General features: G+C 36.8%; 1 protein-coding gene across 1 annotated transcript; it reads right to left on the bottom strand.

Moving 5' to 3' along the window:
• Nucleotides 1–1,319: 1,319 nt before the first annotated feature.
• On the bottom strand, nt 1,320–25,049 carry LOC126824558 (isocitrate dehydrogenase [NADP], mitochondrial). The gene is made up of 11 exons (XM_050553796.2): nt 24,889–25,049; nt 22,137–22,231; nt 12,799–12,964; nt 10,685–10,845; nt 9,295–9,435; nt 8,755–8,891; nt 7,824–7,975; nt 7,433–7,545; nt 4,908–5,005; nt 4,226–4,318; nt 1,320–2,373 (listed from the first exon to the last, which is right to left on the bottom strand). Exons 1-11 carry the CDS (start codon nt 24,992–24,994, stop codon nt 2,289–2,291), a joined length of 1,347 nt encoding a protein of 448 aa, XP_050409753.1. The 5' UTR covers nt 24,995–25,049; the 3' UTR covers nt 1,320–2,288.
• Between the last annotated feature and the right edge of the window lie 50 nt (nt 25,050–25,099).

Raw genomic sequence — 25,099 nt, forward strand, 5'->3', positions numbered from 1 at the left:
GAAATGGGTAACGTTAAAACCCACCAGAGACTGATGACAGCGAGTATGTACAAAACATGTATTCGCTATTTGTTAATGTACTTTTCTTCAAAGTTAGGTTATACTATGCAAAGGACATGGCTTTTTTTGATTAAATTGTAGGCAAATATTGAACTATTGTTAATTGTCAGTCGCAATACTATATTCCTTTTGTGTATGTAGACTTTTGTTAAATATAAAATAAATCTTTTTGGTAATTATAGCTTTTTGCAATTTTCTATCAATTCCAAAACGCAACATGCGCTCATTAATTTGAATAGATTCTGACTGCCAAATGTATGGTTTGAAACATGGTCACCAAAATGATGCTTTCCTATATGGGATTTCAAGTCCACAATATTAATATGTAGGCCTAAGAAGACATAGTGAGAGCATAGTTTCCAGTATTTTACATGTATATTGACTACATTTTTTAAAATGTAAAGCAGAGAATTTAAGAACTGCACAATTTTAGGATGTCTTGGAAGTCTCTTATAAAATTTAACAGTTGAAATGTAGTACATTTCTGACAGAGGTTTTGAATTAGCTTCTATATAAATCTAAGTTATTTACTGCAAATACGAACATGGAAACAACCAAAGCAGGCCCAGCTGTGTCTGACAATGCCATTAAAATTTAATGTCTTCAAATTACAAAAATACACCCAGATTTTCAACATTCAAATGGTCTTTACTAGTAATTTTGGTCAGACTGAACATCTAAGAAAACTTGACCTGAAATTGCTGGAATTATAATACAAATGTGACCTTACCCGTTGATAAACAATAATAAGGGCACTGCATGTGCCAACCACACATATATAAGATGGTGGAAAATATTGGATTTGCAAATAGACTTCAAAAAATTTATGACATTTATAAGTTGTGCAGGAGCAATGGTGGCTCAGTGATTAAGACGTTGGCTGGCTAACCTTAATGAGGTCTCATGTTAGATCCCTTCGTTGACAGAGAAAGTTCATTAGGGATTTTTCGTCGTTCGTCCATGTCAATGGTGCAGGACAGTGTATAGGCATTCGGATCTGACATTAAACAAGGGCTCCTGTGTACGTGCACATAATAGAACACTTGGCAGTTGGAATTTGAAACAAGAGTAGGCCATAGCGTAATTTACCCGATATCAACCTGCATGGCATATGCCCATCTTCATTACCCAAGTCAGTTCAGAAAAGTAGGACGATTAACCCCATTTCATAAGTTATGCAGTATCAATATTACACAATACCCCTGCCCTCTTGACCTTTAACCACACACACATGATATTCTACAAGAATACAAACTCTCTTATTCTATTTTTATGTAAATTTTAATGGTTTTTTTCATTCATCTAGCACAGTCTAGCTACGCTAGTGTTACATAATGGCACTCGTCAATTTATAACTGTACATAACAGGTCATAACTCTTTTATAGCACTATCAAAACAAGATCTAAATAATATATATATATATATACATAGCACTGGTTTCTATACTCAAAGGCAGAAAATGTGATGAACAGATATATGAAGGAATTAATACTTGAACAGAGATAAAGACGAGAGTATCATCCTCCACAGGTTGCATGTTAATAAACCAGTAATTGTTATTCCCTAATAGATTTTTCTTTAATAAGAATACAAATACTGCATCAAAAGATTACTTCGATACTGCATCTGTTCTGATTTAGCGAAAGTGATTTACAGGGAAAATGTATATAGTTTTGAGAAGACATAAAAGTGATAGGAGAAAAAATATTTAGCCATTTTAATTAAAATACTGAGAAGAATAATCTTTTGATTATGAGCACCAAGAATTATTAGTTGTTGAAGTTGAGATTAGTAATTGGATTGATATGTACATCTAATTCTAGCTACAAATTACTTCTTTAAATTGTAGCTTCTTGTATACATTGGAAGAAAATTTACAAACAGGTTCTTTTCTTGTATAATTGTTTGACTAATCAGATCTTTTAAACAAAAACATAGTTAAATCACAAAATTGCACAAAAAGAAAAACCTCTGTGAAATGTAAATTTACAATCAAAATTTAAAATTATACAAATTTAAAATTTATTTTGTTGAGGAAACATGATCAATTAATTTAAAATTGATTGATTAATTAATCCTTAAATTAAATCAGATTTTTTTTTATTGTTTAATTTAATGTCCATGAACATGAAAGTGAAAAATAAAATGGGTAGCTGCCCTTCTCTACCAATTATGTCTAAAAAGATCTAAGTTTTATATTTAAATAATTAGCTAACAGTCAATATTGTTATTGTTGAGCCCACTGTTTGTCGAATTCCTGTGCTATGGCATTAAGGAAATCCATTGTGTTGAGATAATGACTTGGTGTTACGCTGAAAAACAAAATCAAAATTAGAAAGATAAAGAGAATGAAGTTTATTAAGTATTCTAGGTCTAACAAATGGTACATGATGCCATTCAGTTTTTTTAAGAGGGTAAACTTTCCCTTAAAGGACAATATGGGTGTCAGTCATTATAAAATATGTGATAGAACTGGTTAAATACATCCCAAACATAACTTTAACAGAGATCATTGCTACGGGAGATGTGTTACAAGCACGTGAAGAAACGGGAAGTGACGACAAACATGACAAACACAAGTTATCCTACTATATAACTGATTGAAGCAACGAGCGATAACAGACAAACGATCAAATTTCATTTCACTGATAATTCAGTTGAAGATGAAAAGCTATTATATGAGACGGTGAGAGGATATCTGACAATTCAAAAAAAGAATTGGCCGTCATTAGATAAAAGATAACGAACAAATTAGAAAAAGTCCGTACATTACCATGTTTGTATTAAGAACAGAATGAATAAAAACGGGGGAATGCACGGGATTTTTCTATTTTTCTCGTTTTCCCTTATCTAGTGACAGCCAATTCCATTTTTGAATTGTGAGATACCCTCTCACCATCCCATATAATAACTTTTCAACTTCGACGGAATTATCAGTGAAATGAAATTCGATCGTTTGTCTGTTATCGCTCATTACATCAGTCAGATACATAGGATAACTTGTGCTTGTCATGTTTGGAAATGAAATGAAATGGGGTTTAACGTCCTACTGTTTTGTTCCGAACTGGGCTAATGAAGACAGGCAAACGCCATACAGTGTGCTATGAGGGAAATTTTGCCCGGACAGCGGCACTACGGCCTACTCTTATATCGAATTCCAACTGTCAAGGGACTAGACAGCTGTCCTTGTCAGGCCCTCCGTCCTGCATCAATGACAAGGGGGAACCACGCCGGAAAATCTGGATGCACTTTCTCGGCCAATGCAGGGATCGAATGTCATGTTTGGCGTCACCTCCCGTTTCTTCACGTGCTTGTTACACATCTCCCGTAGCAATGATTTCTGTGTTAAAAAACATATTTGGAATGTATTTATCCAGTTCTATAACATATGTAATTATAACTGAGACCCAATATTGTCCTTTAAAGCTACTGTATAGATGGGAACTCGGTTTTGCGTAACATCCGAACGACTATACTTTGTCCCTTACCAGGCCTGCTGTCCTACACTACTGGCAATGGGAAACAGCATCTAACAAATCTTGATGAACATGCTCGGCCAACATCAGGATCGAACATGGGACATCCAGGTTAGCGAACCAACACGTTTGAGTTACCGCTGCTTCAAATTTAGGGAAGAAAACCAATAAGGGTTAGGCAGATGATTCTACTCCTGATCATAAACAATAATAGTACTGAATTGAGTATGATTAAGTGTGTAATGCTACTGGGCCAAGCCTGGAAACAAAGCACCTGTCACAGACAATGTCGGGTACAAATTCAGGCTTTGAAATGCACAAAACCTCTGATGCCTGTCATTTTGTCTGGCACCGATCTATCCTTTTTATTGATATTATTAATACATATCCGGCATGAAGTTGAAAATGTCAAGTACTATTGTCATGTAAAACTAAAACCGTTATTTCCAGGCCTGCATGGGCAAGTTTTTCCTTACACCTATTCTTTATATTCAAACTATGAAGGATTCTTGTACACTCTGGACAAGTGAGAACATGGTTGAAAAAAATTATAAAGGTTCTTCTCGTCCCCACTGGGATTCAAACCTGGGAGATTCTATTCTAGAGGCTAGTAGTGCCCAGTCTCTCAACAACTTTCATTCCCAAGATTTAATAAAACATCTTCCTACTGTATGAATATAAAACTTACTTTTTAAGACCATGAATACAACCAGCTAAATCTTTTGTCATTTTACCACTATCAATGGTATCAACACAAGCTTTCTCCATTACAGTTGCCCATCTAAAAATAAACAGACAAATCAATTTTTCTCCTCAAATGTATAGTGTTTGCAGAAATTAAAAAGATTTACCATCCTACTTTAGTCCTGAACCAGACATTAATGTTTCCACTTACTATTCGTAAAAAATCCTACAGCAAAGGTATTATTTTCTTTAATACATGCACGTCAACGTGTACACATGACCTCAGCTTTTCACCTGTTCATCCTGCACCATGCTATGGTAAAGCTGTTAACCTAAAATCTTTTCCCATTTCAGTTAGCTTCTTTATTCGACAATATTTGTTCTCAATCACATCTCAATTTATACCACATTATGTAAAATTCTCAGTGTGACATGATTTTCGTACCATCAGGGGCAATAATCCAGGAATTGCATGCAAAAATCAAAACAGATCTTTCTTATATAAATTTTTGTTTTTTTAAGTTTCATCAAAATCAGATAAGAATTGAATGGACATAATACGTCCACATGAAAATATTGGCATTTAAAACCAAAAGCCTATGCATTTTAACATTAAATTTCTAAAAAAACAAACAACCTGACACCGACAGAGTGAATCTGATGACACACCAGAGTATATTAATTACCTTTGTAAATCTTGGTTTCCATCAAGTTTACCACGATGTTCCATTCCACGAGTCCAAGCGTAAATACTAGCTACAGGATTAGTACTGGTGGCATTACCCTGATAATATATAAAATAATACAAAAATACACTAATATTAGGCCACACAAAATAAATGTCTTGTTTCTCGGGCAACTGACAGCTGAAACTGTAGGGAGGGAGGGCGGTTTCTTTTTTTTTTTTTACTCATTGATGGTGCAAAATAAAATTTGGCTATTGCTGAAAATTGTTGGGGCGGGAGGGCGGTCTTTCTTTTTTTTTTTTTTAAATGAGAAAGTCATTACTAGTTTACGTTTTTGCTTTCCGTTATATTCAACTTTATTGTACATACTTAAAACATAAACCCAAAATCAAGTCTACTAAAACACTGAGACTGAACACTGACTGAAAGGAAAATAATTTTCCATATTTAATTCACATAATTGAAATTGGTTTAAAATAAAATTCCATACGACTATGTAATAGCCCTCCATAAAGACAACAATATTTTTAAAAACTAAGCCTCTTTCACCAGGTGTATCATAAATAATAATCATGGTAAACAGTATTTAAAACTAAATCTAGTATCGCCGGTTTATTTATAATTATTTACCGAATTCCAACCAATGCATGTCACACCGTGTCATCGGTATTGGAGATTGCCGGAAATACTGTTTCTTGGGATATTCGGTGTGTTTCTCAGGATATTCGGTGTTCTATCCGGTGTTTATATTGAATGACTATTTAAATCTAACTAACAACTGGTCAGTAAAACCATCAAATCGGTAATCCAATTATTATTTTCCGGATTATCGAAACTACCGTAAATGTGCTAATAATGACCCAGATTCTAAGGTATGCATTATGACGACTATCGTCATCGTATCGTATTCTTAGCTATAATTAATTAACCTGTTCTACGGTTCATTATTTTATCAATAGGATTTTCCAAACAAGGACCGACTGAAGCCGGCAATAATGAGCCGATTACGATCGAATGATTGAAATATTGTCGCCAATGACTTTTAACACGAATCAAATTCTAGTTTATCAGGGGAGGTAATTAATATCACGTGATACAAAATGGAGGTTCTTTCGATATCAATAAAAAAAGGCAAATCTGCCAAACTTCGCCATTGTTCGGATAAAAATAACAGCATGTTCATCTGAATCAGTTTTAATACATTTGAATAGATATACATGTATGGCGGATGTAGGTACATGCGGGATATTTTTTTTACGACTTGCTTGTCGATGTGCGGGCGGGCGTTACATATTTATTTTTTTTCATCAAGACTAATAAATAGACTGCACGCGCAACCAATTTTGCGTGCGGGCGGTGCCCGAGAAACAAGTTATTTTATTTGTGTTGCCTTACTATACTTATTTTGTTTGGGGGGAGTGGGTTGGTGCTTATCTTAAGTCTAGGCTGTTTGAAATAGAATTGCAACTGCAGCACATGGAATCAAACTGTCAGAGTTCAGTCTGTCCTGAAGACATGTATGGGCAGAAATGTGACATACTCAAATATTTTAGATATGATGATTGACTGAGATAGTTCAAGGTTTAGCAGTCAACCCCTGGACTCAACTGACATTTTTGGAGGGAGATAGAGAAGTCAATTCTGAGCCCCGTTTCTCGAAATCTTAACTAAAGATAAAATCCAAATTTTAGTAGATACTTCAATATTGTTTGGCTAAGCACTAAAATCAGTCTAATATTATCCAATCAAAATACTAAAATTTGGATTTTTATCTTAGTTAAAATTTCGTGAAACAGGCCGCAGGACCATGCAATCAAGTATACCCCTTTCTATTGATCACATCTTCTGGTACAATATAATGGGGCATAACTCTTGCAAACTTGTCAAGTTCAGTGTCCTAAGCCACTGATTAGATTGATAATGCTTGAAAAAAACACATGCTCTTAATACTTCAAACAATCTACCAAACAACGACTGGACAATCCTGAGGCCGACTCCATTTGCCACTTCCAGAAGCAGTAGAAGCTCTTCCAGAAGACTCGTCCAGACACTAGAAGTAGAAGTATGGCTGACAGAATCAGTTTATCTACCTCTTGACATTATATACATCCAGGTTATCTGCCATTTTGTCTTCTGCCTCTTCCAGTCTGGATTATCTTCTGAGGACGGAAGAGTCTAAATCAAGTGTGTTGTGCGATTCTTCCAGTAGAGAACGGAGACTAATCGAGTTGACCTTCTGGTGGGTTTAATTAGAGATGGAGAGAAATGGGGTTGAATGTCCATTTGACAAAAACTAGGTCATTTTAAAACTAACATATGGTTCAATTTGATTTCAATAATTCGCTTGGAGTGGGAGGAGACCTGATCAAATCCATGAGGTCTTACCGGCAACTGTACTCATTGTTACGTACATGTGGGAAATCGAAAGCAAGTGACTGGCTTCATTGACAGACCTTATGATTTCAAGCATACGCATTAACCCATTCCGACACCCCCTCCCCCCTTTAAAAGTCAAGATGGTGTACCTTCTGATGTTCTCGGTAATGTCTGGTAACCGTACCATGAGCAGCTTCAGCTTCTATTGTTTTACCGTCTGGACAAACTAGCACACTAGTCATTAAACCAAGGGAACCATAACCTGGATAATCATGAACAAAATGTGTTTATTTCACTGTCTAACTCATGTAAAATACTTCAGGAATGAAGATGAAATGAAATGGTGTTGAACGTCTTACAGTTCTGCTCTGACTGGGATAATGAAGACGGGCATACACCATAAATTTTGCCCCGACAGTGGCACTATGGCCTACTTTTATTATATCGAATTCCAACTACCAAGGGTTTTTTTGCATGTACACCAATGCAATGATCTTGTTTAGACTAACCCTGTGTTAAAATATAAACAAAATGACTAACCTTGTGCAACAATATCAGATTGTACGTCACCATCATAATTCTTACAACCCCACACGAAACCACCGGACGATTTTAAACATTGTGCTACCATATCATCAATTAAACGATGTTCATACCAGATCTTTAATTCATCAAATTTAGATTTATATTGTCTGAAAATACAATAGAAATATATATTTACAATTTAGATTTTTATTGTCTGAAAACACAATAGAAATGTATCATAGTTTCAATTTAGATTTATATTGTCTGAAAACACAATAGAAATATATCATGTTTTCAATGTATTGTGCTATAAGGGAAATTTTGCCCAGACAGCAGAACTACATGGAGAAACCGAAATGAAATGGGGTTTAACGTCCCACTGTTCTGCTCCGACTGGGGTGACTGGGCTAATGAGGGAAATTTTGCCCGGGCAGTGGTACTTTGGCCTAGTCTTATATCAAATTCCAACTGCCAAGGGATTTTTGACGTGCATGCCAATGTATACACAGAACCTCAGTGTTTCAACCCATTCGCACAACTAGACAACTGTCCTTGTCAGGCCCTCCATCCTGCACTACCAACAAGGGGGAAACCATATCGGAAAATCCCGATGAACTTTCTCAGCCAAAACAGGGATCGAACATCCGACTTCCGAGCCAGCGTCTTACCCACCTACCCACCGTGTCTCTCTACATGAAGAAACCACAGCAGAAAGACAGTAATTTTCCTAATGAAGACAAACTTTTTCAATCCTCAATCCTGGGATCTGGTTGGTGAGCTATTGCCTTACCGAGCAACAGGAGCTCCCATATATAAGGACATGAATATAGTTTAAAAGTCTGAACACACTATTTCGGTTCTTTTGAGACAGTTATTTTTTTCTATGGCCACATGTAAATGCTATGTAGGATAATTTTGCTGGGACAGCAGTGTTAACGCTACTTACTTTTGGTAAATTTCTTCAAATATATCTTTAAATCGTCCATCATAACGTTTCAAGATGGTGTTCTTCGTGCTCATGTAAAGTGGCCATTTTTTCATGATGGCGTACTGGAAGCAAGCATGGGCAAACCCTTGGATAGACTGAAAGAAAACAAATGAAATAGTTTAAGTGTTCTATGAAGGAAATTTTGTCCGGACAGCAGCACTACAGCCTACACTTACATCAAATTCCAACTGCCAAGGGATCTTTTATGGACAAGTCAATGTGCACCTTGCTTTTTTTTTTTGTCCAGTCCGAATGACTAGATTGTCCCTGGCTAGGCCCTCTGTAGTGCAACACTGATTTCATGCCCTAAAAGAAATGAAATAGGGGTTTAGGTTTAATATCCTACTGTTCTTTATTGAACCACTAAGTCTAAGTGCACCGTGGGGTTTTTTTTTGGTCCCACTCAAATGTCTATAGATTCTCCTGCACCACTGACTAGGTGGAGCCATGCCACAAAAGAAATGAAATAGGTGTTTAATATCCTACTAGTGTACGTACCTCATCAGTATTGTACATACACAATGATACACCACCCTCGGTAAAGTTATACACCTCCATTCTATTAGGGGAACCCCCTGCTGGGGTATATACCATTTCTAATTTACCTGGACCTGGTGCTACAAAATCTGTTGCTCTGTACTGGAAGAAAAAAATAACATTCACAATTTTGATACAAAAACTGGATAAAAGTATTGAATTAGATTAATCAAATTTCGTTATTAACACCATTAAATTTCAAATTTGATAAACCATATGGTAAGACTGAGCATGCACAATCCCCTCTGGTGCGTGTCATCTCGTCCAACACAAGATTTGTATTTTTCCAGCATTTTTATTGATATTTCCATGTGCGGTACAAAAATGAAATGGGGGTTTGACGTCCTGCTGTTCTGCTCCAACTGGGCTAAAGATGGGCATACGCCAAACATTGTGCCAAGAGGGAAACTTTGCCCAGACAGTGGCGCTATAGGCTACTCTTATATTGAATTCCAACTGCCAAGGGATCTTTTACGTGCACGACAATGTGCACACAGGACCTTGTTTTTTTTTGTTCGATCTGAATGTCCTGCACCACGCCGTAAAATCTCGATGGACTTTCTCGACCAACACCGGTAGCAAACCTGCGACCACCGGGCTAGTAGTCTTCGGTTCAAAGACGAAAATGTAATTCAGAAGATGGGCCTGATTTATCAATAGGCATAGAAGGCCATTGGCCAAAGGCCCACCCGTATTTGGGAGCCCAGTGATGAGTTTGGCCAAATTTCTATTATCATACAAGTAAATAGTTTCATTTAATGAATGAATGAGAATAACACATGACGTAGCCAAAAATAAACTTAATAAAAAATAGTTTTGTAAAACGACTAATATCGGATCAATTTAATCATGCTCCTCCCCCCCTGGCGATTATCTTCTCACAATGTACAGGATTTTTTTCTCCCGAGATTCCAAAAATCTGTTTTTACATTTATTCGAGAGAGCATTTTATGTAAGTCAGAATCGGCGAGACGTATTCTCATCATGCAATTATAGTTCCAGGTTGTGCTGCATTCGAAATATTGTATTTGATGCTGTACGCGCGACAACGAAAATGTCAGCCATTGCTGCCGTAAACATGTTGCTATTTGTTTATTTTATCGATACGCATTTTAAGAGTATTGGAACACGTGCCAATAATTATATCCACTTTATTAACTCTAAAATAGGTTGAAAATAATTTGATAACAAATCTATTAGCTAAATTACACCTTACAATATCCCAAATCGATGTTGATATGTTTATATGCAAAGAGTTGCGTCCCTTAGTTCTGGCAAGAAAATGCGGTAGAAATCGATTACCGCGTAATGCAGTGGAGTTGACAGGTCTGACAATGAGCTTTAGATTTACCTGATCACCAAAAGCATGACGACCAATGACAATAGGTTGAGTCCAACCAGGGACTAGACGGGGAATGCTTTGACAGATGATAGGTTCACGGAAGACAGTTCCTCCCAAAATATTACGGATTGTACCATTAGGACTCAGCCACATTTTCTTCAGTTTAAATTCTGAAAACAAAAAACAAACCGAGTTCATTAGTTTATAGTTTAACTTTTGTGAACCAACTGGACTAATCTGATTAAAACACAGATCCTATTTCATTTTGTTTTTTATAGTTCAAAATATCATTTTACTTGTCTTTACTACAATAGGATCTGGAAGAGTTGTTATATAACCTGCTGATGTGAGGGATTGGCCAATGAAACAGTCTGTTGCGAGTTCTTGACGAGCGATTCACAGAACTAGAAACAACGTTCATAGGTTAATCAAATGCCTGACGTCATAGGGTCAAAAGCTGCTCGTATGACCCCTGACGTGACCCCCCATTAACACTGGTCAGATCTTCATGTAATAATAGAGGCCATCGAAAGTATAAAAAAAAACGAAACGAAAAATAGATCTGTATTTTAATCAGATTGGGCTAATAAGACAGGCATATGCCATACATTGTGCTATGAGGAAAATGTGGCTGTGATATCAGCGCCACAGCCTACTCTTATTTCAATTTCTAAACTGTTGGTGGATCCTTAACATGCTTACAAAATGGTATAGACACTTTTCTTTCTCCAACACTGACAAGGGTTAACCAAAGCTAGAAAGTTATGAAACATTCAGCATTGAAACAGACATTCTGGTTAATGAACCAGCGTCCTACTTAATATTGCACGAAAGAATTAACTTCAAAATTTTAACTCCGACATACAAAACATTACGTAAAACAGCACCAAGATATCTTCAGAATCTCTTGACACACTACCAACCAAAAAGGTCACAGATCCGAGAATAAATTATTGTTAGATGTACCGATTTATAAGATGAAGAAATTTGGTTCATTCGAAAATGTGAAACATTGTCTATCTTCAAATCAAATGTGTTTAGTCACTATAACTAACCCACGTGAACACTTTCATGCGCCTAGAGCATCCCAAGTGGGATGAATTGTTGTGCAATATAAATTTCGTTATTATTATTAACACATGCAAAGCTGGGGTTTAACATCCTCTAGACACAAACTAAGTCATTTCGGGACTAACATATATATGGTTTAATTTTATTTCAACAATTCGCTTGCGCGTAGGGGTCTTTAGCAGTGGGAGGAAACCGGAGGACCTGGAAAAAACCCACGCGGTTGGACAGGCGACTACTCCTTGTCACATATTTTCGGTGATTCGAAACCACGCCAGTTGACTCAATAACAGGCCTTATGATACAGCGTGCACGTGCTAACCATTCGGCCATCCGACCCCCCTTACTTGCCAAGGAAGTTACTCCATCAAATGCACCATCTGATTTGACACTCAAGATATATTAGACGTCATTCACATTTCTGTTCTTGAACACTTGATACTATTACATTGGAAACTCACAAGTTCAGATACAAAGATCATTTGTAACTTTTTAAAAATATTTATTACATTAAGTCAGTGCTGATTTTACTATTCAATTACTTTAAGTCAATCTTTGAAGGGGGGTTGGATGGCTGAATGGTTAGCGTGCGCGCGCTGTATCATAAAGTCTGTCATTGAGTCGACTGGTGTGGTTTTGAATCCCCGGTTGTACGTGACAAGGAGTAGGGTCGCCTGTCCAACCTCGTGGGTTTTCTCCGGGTCCTCAGGTTTCCTCCCACTGCTAAAGACCCCTATGCGCAAGCGAATTATTGAAATAAAATTACACCATGTTAGTCCCGAAATGACCTAGTTTGTGTCGAGTGGACGTTAAACTCCATTTCTCTCTCTCTCAATCTTTGAATAATATTCCATTCCAACTTAATGACCGATTTTAGACAGATTTCGGTGCAATTTCAGATATCTAAGAATAAAGCTATTAAATCAATAGAATTTCTGTTTTATTTTTAAATATTTAATAAACATTTAATAAATATCACAGTCCAGGAAACAATAGTTTTAATTGAATAATTAATCATAAAAATTCAATCCGAATTCAATCACTTGATTACCTACCTTCAACTCTTTCTTCATCAGGTGTAATGGTGGCACATTTAATACCAACATTATATTTCTTGATGGCCTCAGCAGAATCAATCGTGACTTGATCATTGGTCTGATCCCGATATGGTAAACCCAAATCATAATATTTACAATCTACATCTAGGTAGGGAAAGATCAACTGAAAATAAATAAACAGTTTTATAATTTAGGAATGAAATGGGGTTTAACATCCTACTTTTCGGCACAGTTGGGCTAATGAAGACCTGCATATGCCATAAGTGTGCTAGGACATCTCAGGGATTGAACAAAGAAACGAAATGGGGTTTAACATCCTACTTTTTGGCACAGACTGGGCTAATAAAGACCCGCATATGCCTTAAGAGTGCTATGTACTTTGCAACTCGATTGTCACATGTAGACATTTTAGCTAGAAGCGCGAGACTTGATAATCGTAACCATATTTTTAACGAAGGAATCTGATAGGATCACAAGCTGAGAGAAATCTAGGTTATTTCAGTTCGATCGAAACCATGCCAATGACAGACCTTGTGATTTAAACAGCAAATTTTCGACTATTAACTTACACCATTTGGCTACACAACCCCCCTTATAAATTACAGAACTCCTGTCTTCTACCTACATAGTGAAATGAAATGAAATGGGGTTTAACGTCCTACTGTTCTGCTCCTAACCTGGGCTAATGAAGACGGGCATACGCCATACAGTGTGCTATGAAGGGAAATTTTGCCCGGGCAGCGGCGCTAGGGCCTACTCTTATATCGAATTCTAACTGCCAAGGGATCTTTTACGTGCATGCCAATGTGTACACAGGGACCTCGGTTTTTCGTCTCATCCGAACGACTAGACAGCTGTCCTTGTCAGGCCCTCCGTCCTGCATCACTGACAAGGGTGGAGCATGCCGGAAAATCTGGATGAACTTTCTCGGCCAATGCAGGGATCGAACACCCAACCTCCAGGCTAGCGAGCCAGCGTCTTACCCACTTAGCCACGTGATCCCCCCTCCCTGTCTTCTACCTACATAGTAAGTGGTTTGGACAGCCATATGGTTTAACTTGTGCACATTAGATTAAGGTTTGTCATTGATTCCCTGCTTGTACCTAACAAGGAGTAGGGTCGTTTGTCCAACCTTGTGCGGTTTCTTTAGGTCCCCAAGTTTCCTCCCACTGCTAAAAACCATAGCACGCAAGAACATTATTGATATAACATTGAACCATATGTTAGTCCCAAAATGACCTGATATGTGTAGTGAACATTGAACCCCATTTCTCTCTCACCTACATTGTATATAACAATATACACATGTCGGTATGTATTATAGTTCAGGTAAGACCATTAACTCACAGGTAAAGGTAAGAAACTATTTTAAGATAAGTAACACCTGCCATATGTTACCTGATCCACATCCACACCTACACATGTAGAATTAAGACCTATACACACTTTTCATTTCAGATTTACTATAAATTCTATCAGGGTCTACAGAATGTTTAAAATGTTTTGCAAGTTTATTCCAGCATACTTGATATTGTCAGATATCAATGAGGAAGTGTTGTACAATATACCGGTAATACAAATATATTTTCTGACAATAATTGGTTTAACTATATATGTAGTATAAATAAACTTCCCATGTGTTCAGGCCTTTACAGAGTAGATCATGCTAACTTACATGATTTCAAATCTGATGGAATGTAATGTAGTTATCATTGAATAGATGTCATGCTCTGTCTGCATGCTCTTGGTAAATGTAGAACCCGATTTCTCAGGGTATTATTCAATGATAAAAATGCATTAAGGACCTTGATAAGCTTTGCAAATGAAATGAATCAATGTGAAGAAAAAGATGGATATGACAAAATGTCGGGCACTTATAAACTAGCATTTGACATTTGTACAGAACATGTGTTAGGTATTAGAATTGGTGTCAGGCAACAAATGGATTGTGACCTCCAAGGATGGAATTTGTGCCTGACAAAATCTGTGACACATGCCTTATTACCAGGTTTTCTTTGACCAGTTATATTCATGTGAAATATAACAAACGACCCCTGTACAGTGGCAGGTCTACTCCTTGGTCCCAATTTTTCAAAATATTGACTAGAAAACCTGTCTTTAATATAAGCATTGAGGTGAAACACCAGAAAATACTGAGGAGCCTTCTAGGCCAAAACTGGGGTCAATCCCACGACCTCACGGTAGGCGAGTCAGTCTCATACTGCCTCTTTAATATAAGCACTGGATGACCTCTACTCAAGAACTTATTCAGTGATAAATATGACGTACACTTAATAGTAAAACTAAGACCACTATTGACAATCATGGAACCGGGACCACAGGGTTAGTGAATAAGAACTGGATGATCTCTACTCAAGAACTTGTCCAGTGATAAATATGACATGACGTACACTTCATAGTAAAACTATGACGACTATTGACAATCATCAACTATCAATGAACTGTACTACATCCTAATCTAACCAGATAATGACACAATGATAGCTGAATTCCAACATGTAGAATTTCTCCAAAAAGATAAAACACAACTAAAAACAGATAAAGATCTATCTGTATCAATAAGTGTAGGCCCTACTTAAGTATCCAAAACAGATAAAACCTATGTGAATCATGAAATGTACTAAGTATGCTATGTTCTCTAGCAACCCTTTTTCTTTCTAGAACTGTATGAAATAATTATCAATTGTTAACTTAAAGTGTCATTAATAAGGACAACATAATTATGTTAACTTAAAGTGTCATTAATAAGGATAACACAATTATGTTAACTTTAAGTGTCATTAATAAGGAAAACATAATTATGTTAACTTAAAATGTCATTAATAAGGACAACATAATGATAACTTAAAGTGTCATTAATAAGGACAACATAATTATGTTAACTTAAAGTGTCATTAATAAAGACAACATAATTGTGTTAACTTAAGTGTCATTAATAAGCACAACATAATTATGTTAACAGCTTGAAATATTAGTCCCAAATGAAATATTAACTGGAGAGGAGAGAGAAATGGGGTTTAATGTCCTCTCGACACAAACCAGGTCATTTCGGGACTAACATGGTTCATTTTTCTTTCAATAATTCTCATTTCAATAAACTTAACTTCAACGCAATGATGCACAAGGGGTACATAGAGCCCTAAATATTGAGCATAGAATGTTTTAAAATTAAAGTTAGAATTACTTTCATTGGGTGTGTACAAGTAACATGTAATATATTTTTGGTATATCTTATAAGGGACAAATAATTGGTTTTTATTGTAATAATAGGCTAAGTTTATGTGAACTATAAACGACCTATCAATACTTTAATAAAGCTGGTATTATCTCTAGTATAATACAGGTTATATGATATACGCTATTGTTATATAGTTTGATAATTAGTATACTCGTATATTTTAGGTTATATGATATACGCTATTGTTATATAGTTTGATAATTAGTATACTCGTATATTTTAGGAAATACTGGCTACAGCAAGATCTGACCTGTCAAATAACCTGGTTTATCAGCACGTGAATACCTAAACAATTTATTTGACAAATCCACATGAAGCCTTATTTTTTTAAAGATTTTAATCAGTGTTTGAGTTTTTTGTAATAGTTGCCCACCATGTTTGGCAATCAGAAGAGCAGAGCAGAGAGAGAGAGAGAGAGAGAGATGGAGCTAAACCTCCGTCCACAACACAAACTAGGTCATTTCGGGACTAACATATGGTTTAATTTTATTTCAATAATTCGCTTGCGCGTAGGGGTCTTTAGCAATGGCAGGAAACCGGAGGACCTCGAGAAAACCCACAAGTTTGGACAGGCGACCCAACTCCTCGTCACATACAACCAGGGAATCTAAACCATGCCTGGTTATCCAATGTCAGACCTTCCGATAAAGCGCGCACATGCTAACAATTCGGCCATCCAAGCTCCCACCGGAAGGGCAAGCTTGGAAATGAGCCACCAGTCACACCCGATGCCACCATTTCTCATTTGAGGAGTTCACATAGCTAAAATAAATGAAATGGGGGTTTAAAGTTATGACTGGACTATGAAAACGAGCATACATCAAGTACTGTGCTTTGATAAAATCTGCCTCAGAAAGCTGCACTAAGGCCTAATTTGATCTGCAACTGTATGGAAATTGTCCCATCCAAATGCCTCTAGAAGGCTGGGTTCCCTTGACATATCCTCCATCCTGAATGACTGACAGTGGGAAACCAGGTTAAGAATCCTCTCTAGTTCAACACCTGGATCAGAAATGGAGCTTCCTGTTTTGTGAGCCAGCACCATACTCACCGAGCCACCGTGGCTTCCCACAGAAGACAAACTTATGCTTGACACCATGCACAAGGCTATGCATTTACTCCCAATAGCGTAACAAGTGTGACTGACATTGTTTTGATTTATTTATGTGAATTGAGTAAAATTAACATTCCTATCATGTTATTTATGAAAGGTATATATTTGAGCTGTTCCGACAGAAAAAAAAAAAGTTACCCTCACATAATATTTAAATGTTATAGTGGCCTACACTATAATTCTTTCTAATATCACGCTCCATATGCATGATCTAACAAAGTTAATTTTTTTTATTTAATTTATAGCAGTTGAGAGATTGTGCATATATGTGCAGTAGAGTTATTTTAGTATAACTTGAGATTGGGTAAATACACATAAGAAATAGAAAGTTATAAAAGCTATCATTGTCTATGTACACATAGATATATATGTATCGAATCAAGGTTAGTAACACAGTTATTTTAGGGACCCTGACCTTATTTTACACAATATCTATTCTTCCTTATTCACTTACATTTACATGTATTCAATTACATTCCCATTTAGTTCACACAGTTCATAATACAATTACCATAGTCTTATTAAAAGACCTCGTGCACCATTTTAAGAGAAATGGGGATTAAGGTCCACTCGACACAAACTAGGTAATTTCGGGACTAACATTTTTCAATTTTATGTCAATAATTCGCTTGTGTGTAGGGGTCTTCAGCTGTGGTAGGAAACCGGAGGACTTGGAGATAAATTGCAAATGAAATGGGGATAAATTGCAAATGAAATGGGGTTTGAAGTCCTACTGGTTTTCACCGACTTGGCTAATGAAAATAGGCAAACTCCCTACAGTGTGCTATGAGGTACATTTTGCCCGGACAGCGGCAATACAGTCTACTCTTCTATCGAATTCCAACTGCCAAGGGTTATTTCATGTACACGGCAATGAGTACACAGGACCTTGGTTTTTCATCCCATCCCAACGACTATACATTGTTCTGCACCACTGACGAAAGAGGGATCACACCGAAAAATCCTGATTAACCTTCTCGGCCAACACTGGGATTGAAAACTAGACTAATGAGCCTAACCAGTTACATAATTGCTATTTCAATCAAACTCAAGTACGGTATGTGAAGGCAGGAGTCTATACGTTAAAGTATGTAAAATAAAAAATGTCAAAAAATAACGGCGAATACCGTATTCCCAGAAAATGTCCATACATAAATAAAACAAAGAATTTGTTAATTTTTTTAAAGGAATATTATTTTTACTATGGTTTCATTGCTATTGCATGTATCTACCCAAGAAAACAATATATCATACACTAGTTTATACAGAGGTCTATTGAATACCCTTAGGCTTAACTTAACCTTCAAACATATTAAGGACACTAAGCTCTTTAAGTATTATGATGAATAATATATACATGTAAGGCTGACCTTAAAAATATCTTTGTTTCGCCTAACGCGACCGACTAACTAAAACCACCCCCGACTTAAATTATTTTATTGCACTTTTCCACGATCTTTTTATTTTATTTTGTGTGTCAACCTGAAATATATCACGAGAGTTATTTCCCTTTACTATGGCTATGGTTTGATTCATTATTGAAACTGGTTGATCAAGACGAAAGCGTCATAGGTGTCGCTTCTCAACAAAATGGTTGCAGACGAATACACGTCCATTCCCATGAAATGATTCTGCTTCTATGTCTGTGGTGCGTAGTTTTAAACATGACGACGATATTTTCAATATCCGTTTTCGAGAAAAATGAAGGCACAACCCGCAGTATCGTTAAAAACGTGTTGAAGGAGTTTCACACTTCAAGTTCGTGGCAAATCGTGTGCGAGTCGGGCATCACGAAAAATTCCAGATGTCATTCACTCATTGATTTTTTTGCCAATTGAATAAAGAAGACGAATGTTTCCACCCGGAAAATTATTAAGCTGTCAAATTAGCTCTTAAGTTTAATAAAAAAAACTTTCAGTTCGTTACTTTTTACGTCAGACCCCAAATTCATTAAACAAAATTAATGAATCTGTAGTATACAGCTAATAAGTTTTCTGTATTGATTTCTCTAACTTTAAAAAAAAAATCTGAAAAAAAAAACCGACCTACCGACCCTTCTCCTCGATTGTGGGTCGGGTTTGGTGAAACAAAGATATTTTTAAGGTCAGCCTAAGAGTACATGTATGTTACAAGGTCAAAGGTCATAACATTCAGCTGACTTTACAACTTGCTACAAAATCCATTCAAGCGTCAAAAATACCAGGGATTGTCACAAAATACAACAAAGAGTGTTGGCAACAGTATGTCAAATTCCTAAATAGGAGATCAGATCAATGAGAATTTGAGATAATCTGCCCCAGAAAGAGTAAGCATACCCTGATTCCTGCCTCACATCAACCAATACTCCTTTTCTGTCCTGTCACTTAAAAAGGAGTCACAGTGGCTTGGGGAGCATAGCACTCGTTCAAAAATCCAAGAGGTCCTGGTTTTGGTCCCCGATGCCAAGACAAAAGTGTCTAATCAATCAGCACGGATGTTATACGAAGTCTACTCATGGACAGAAACATAAAAGAATCTTGACTGTAAGAGTTTAATGACTAGTAGGAGTAGGTGGAAACGCTGCTGTCCAAGCAAAATTTCCTTCATAGCACACTGAACCATTCTCGGTATCCCCCAGTGGTATCGTTCTGTTCTACTCCACTAACCTCTGGGTCCATCCACAGTTTTTTTCACGAATTCAAAATTATCTGCCCTTGACTGTAGCTCGATTCTACGAACCAATCAAAGATAGGTTGCCAGGCAACGAAACATACGTCCACAGCAGCTAAATCGTCCAAGCGGTCGACAAGGGTTGTCGCATATTTATTCCTTTGTAGGTAATTGGGAGCCTTTACAAGACAGTTCCATACAATTTAGATTATAATAAACGGAAATTGCTGAAATTCAATAGGTGTCTTCGTTTCACTAATTTAAGTAATGCATTTAAATTTCAGAAAGATCGAATGATAACTTTTGACGTTAGAGCATTCACAAGGTTCAATAAAGTAAAACAACGGCCATAACTCTAGATGTACAAGATAGGTTGCCAGGCAACGAAACATACGCCCACAGCAGCTAAATCGTCCGGGCAGTCAACAAGGGTTGTCGCATATTTTTAATTTTCGGTAATGAAACATTTATAATACACTAAAATCTGATTATAAATTTAAAGTCAATCGGATATTAACTTTGGCCTCTTGAACGTCCACAAGATTTTTCAAAGTGATCAAGGGACATAACTCTGGCAGTAATTATCGGAAATTGCTAAAAATCAATAGGCTTCTTCATCTCATGACCTTAAACACTGTGTATGAATTTAAAGCCAATCGGATATTAACTTTGGCCTCTAGAGTGTCCACAAGATTTTTTGAAGTGATCAAGGGCCATAACTCTGGCAGTAATTATCGGAAATCGCTGAAAATCAATAGACTTCTTCGTCTCAAGTACTTAAACACTGTGTATAAATTTAAAGTCAATCAAGCTTGTGGACGCCGGACCGCCGGACGGACGGGGGCGACGACAATATACGACCACATTTAAATGTGGGCGTATGAAAACGGAAATTGCTGAAATTCAATAGGCTTCTTCGTTTCACTAATTTAAATAATGCATATAAATTTCAAAAAGATCGGATGATAACTTTTGGCGTTAGAGCGTTCACAACGTCCAACAGTGATATAAACGGAAATTATTGAAATTAAATAGGCTTCTTCATCTCACCAATGTGAACATATATACCAATTTTAAAACAATCGGATCATAACTTGTGGACGACGAACGGAAGGGGCGACGGCAATATAAGTCCACATTTCAATGTGGGTGTACAAAAAACAGTTTACATACTAGTCTTAGCGTCATGTTTAAGTTCACCATAATAATCTTAGTTGCCAAAAAAATACAAGTTACTTCAATTTGCACACTCAATTGGTCGATAAAAATAGACGTATCAAGGGTGGATAATTTGACGGTCTCTCCCAGCAGTTAGAGGAGTAGAATGGAACGATATCACTGGGATACCAAGAATGACTGTGTGCCTGTTGGACATTACACTAAGTCACTTTAAATATTGTAGATACAGTCATTGCTGTCAATCTCATTTCTTACTTTAATTATTGTAGATAAAGTCATTGCTGTCAATGTCACTTGTGAAGTGAATGTTTTATGTCAAGTGAATTTTTCATGTGTATACGTGTGATTATTATCATCTTCATATACTATATGTCAAAATACACTGAAGCAATTATCATTGAAAGAAAAGCAGAGTGAGTGAGTCAGTGACCCAGTTATTACTTCACAATATAAAAAACACAGGACAACTGGGCGTTTCTGTTTAATTAAAATAAAATAATCTCTCAGCATGAGAAAAGCAATATACATTGTATAAACAAACATTAAATAATTATATTATTCAAATGAAATGGGGTTTCGAATTGAGAGAGAGAGAGAGAGTAATGGGGTTTAACGTCCACTCGATATAATTTTATATCATTAATTTGCTTGCGCATAGGGGTCTTAATCAGTGGGAGGAAACCGGAGGACCCGCAGAAAACCATGAGGTTGGACGGGCGACTCTACTCCTTGTCACGTATAACAGGGGTTGGTCATCCAACCCCCCCCGTTTCAAATTGAACTCAATTCCAGATATTTGATCGGAAAATACAACAAATAAATTTTTTTCTGCAAAATCAAGCAAGTGGTACCATTATTCTCTCATAATATTGCTGCCAGTCTGGAAATCTGGTACATAGGCCTAGCAACTTGTCATTCTGATCGGCAATTATTCCAGTGCCTTGTGTGTTTTTGATATTAATACATTTCACGTACAGCTAAAACCGTTAATTTCCAGGTCTACAGATCTTCTTTTAGAGAGTATCGGATTCTCAACTGGATACTTGATTGATTAGTGAAAAGTCCTACCGATTATGGGGTCGTTATCAATACTACATGTATTTAATATAGGTTTGATGTAATAAATTATAATACCTGTTCCTTGATTTTCTCCCAAATAATACGAGTCATTTCATCTCCGTCCAATTCCACAACAGGGTTGGCAACCTTGATACGTTTCTGACCAGCATCTACAGGAAAAAAAACAAAAAAGACATTAGTTTGATAAAAATCATACATATTTAAAATTTAAATTGAGTCATGTCTGCCGGCTGGGGTGTGGTATCCGTCAATATTGCACAAGAAATAACAGTATCCTCTGGGGTACAAAAACAATATATTTATACCATTAGGAACGGGTTTTCTCCACCAGGGGCTGGCAAAATTTTGAGTTGTGTGGGACATGTTACGGGTTGTTTAGCAGCTGTTTGACACTGCTTCATGGGCATTATCGTTATGATCATAGCATTGAAAACCACATTGACAGTGAAAACACATGATTTTTTTGGATTTTTTATTTGTTCATGGGGTGGGGAGAGGGCACAAAAACTCACACTCATGTCATTGAGTGACCTAAATTTAGTCCCTTGCCTGTCGGGCATAAATTCAAGCTTTGTTGAGAACAATCGCCATGGTAATGGTTCCTGTCATTTTGTCTGCATAGATGTCTTTTTTAAGCATATCTATGATACAATACACAAGGCTGCATGGTGCTCTCAGTGGGCGCTTTTATGCATTAATAAAATTCAACTATCACTGATAGTATTAGTAGCAATGCAAAAGCTCGCTAGGGGCGCCACTGATACTATTTTTATCACTGTCAAAAAATCTGACCGTAAAATCTGCCGTTTTTGTTCCGCGACTTCGGGAAGGTGTATGACTACCAACACCGATGACTTCTTACTTTTCGTGAAGTGGAGAAAACTGAGTTTGTGTCGAGCGTGGTTTGGACATTCAGAAACGTATTTACGACTGATTTTTTATATTTTGAAAAAATAAAATTATCAGACAAAGGCAAAAACGACGCTCGTCACTGAAAGTAAACATATTTTCTCATAAAATGACCCCTTTTCTAGCTATATTGACCTGTATTTCATTCACCAACCGTTGGAACTAGTGCCAGAGCTCGGGAAAACAAATCATGTGGAAGAAAAGAAAAGATAACTCCCCCCGATGTGGGTGCAGACCACGGCAGCTTTCTTGTTATTGTGAACGTGTCAAACCAAGTTTCCCTTTTGCTAACAGTGAGCTGATTCTCAGGCATGATTTTCACGTGCATTTTTTAGGGGTATAAAGTCTTTTGCATGGTTTGAATTCTTTCTCTTGTATTGTAACAATATTTTATTGATTCCAATAACACTTCCCTAAAATTAAATTTGTTTAAAAATTATCTCTTGAATTACTTTCTCTTTTATTGGTGATCAAATGACAGCCACATGGAATCTGATACAAGAAAATGAAATGGGGTTTAATGTTCTACTCCGACTGGGCTAATGAAGAGGGCGGGGGCGTGGGTGGGGGGAACACGCCATTATAGTGTGCTATGAGGGGAAACTTTGCCAAAACAGCGGCGCAACAGCCTACTCTTATTTCGAATTCCAACTGTCGAGGTTTCTTTTATGCGCACATGGGGGGAGGATGGTGTGTATAACACAATGAACTTGCTCAGCTAATGCAGAAATTGAACACAGCACATCAAGTTGAGTGAGCCAATATCCTACCCACTGAGCTACCGTGGCTGCCTGTTGCCAGAAAAGAGAATGGGCTAGATGAGTATGGGATGTCCAGTGCTCCATCCCCAGAATTCACTTTGTTTTGCGGATCAGAGAACCTGACAATGATAAGTTGAATGAAAAACAAGGTCGTACGTACATACGTATGGATTAGCGGCGAACATTAAAGATCCCTTGATACCTACAAATCGAGGAGCCGTCTAGGAAGTTGGATTAATTCTGCCAGCATAAAGCAATACCCGAAATTTGAGGTCCATCATATGTGAATTCTATCTTTAAAAAGTCTTCAACGCAAATTAACCAAATTTGGGTTGTTTATCCATGTTGCAGACCCCATATCAAAACAAATAAATTGTATAGCCCAAATTTAAAAATTCCAATAGATAGTTAATGGTCGGAAGGATATTTCCTGAAAATTTGATGCCAATATCTTCAATAGTTGCTGAGAAATGGTCTTCGGTCATCTCTTTGTCATATTTTTAAAAAAAGTGTATACCGACATCCATCAATTTGGGGTCTTAAAAGTGCAATAACTTTATTTCTTAACCAATTTTTAATTTTTTTTTTGTTTCTTAAATGGGAAGGGGGCTAGAATGCTAGTAAGTATTCAGTTTTAGTCAGATTCAAAAATATAAAAAAGCTTTTGCATTGCTAGTATTAGTAGCCTATCAGTTACTTATCTTTAAATCTTAATCTATGAATTCCAACATTGTTTCGCACCAACATAGACACTGACTTTCACTAACTCACTGATAGCAATCACTACCCACAAATCAAAACACTAGATTTTACCTAAACAGATTTAAATTTGTAATACAGTTTATTCAATCCAGCCAAAAATCGATTTTCAATGACCCAATTCTGAATTCCATAATAAAACGTCAACATTTCCAATACATCAATTCAAAACTGACATTTTCATCAAATAATGATAATAAATAAACATACACCGATTTGTTTATTTGTTTAATTTCAAGAAATAAAATTTGTCTTTGTCCGTCCTTCATAAAATAAATGGCCCACTCTAAAAACCAAGCCGCGTGCACGTGCACCACTTGTTCGTTGTAATGTCGGGTTTTCCACGGTGCGGAAAAAATTAATTATGCCATACTTACAATTTCTTTTTTGAGTTGAATTGACAGCAACCGGTGCCAAAAAGTTCTGTAAACTATTGCCTACACGGCACAGAAGTTTAGAAGCTGAGGCGACGGGGCTGGCCATGTTTCCAAAGTGCTAGGTTGGAAAGAAAACGTCAAGTGGCATGGGCTACGATGTAAAATACCGAAAGGGGTGATGGACTGTTAATTGACCACTTGGCCACTTAAC

Source organism: Patella vulgata, chromosome 1 (genome assembly GCF_932274485.2).
Source record: "Patella vulgata chromosome 1, xgPatVulg1.2, whole genome shotgun sequence".
Classification (NCBI taxonomy): domain Eukaryota; kingdom Metazoa; phylum Mollusca; class Gastropoda; family Patellidae; genus Patella; species Patella vulgata.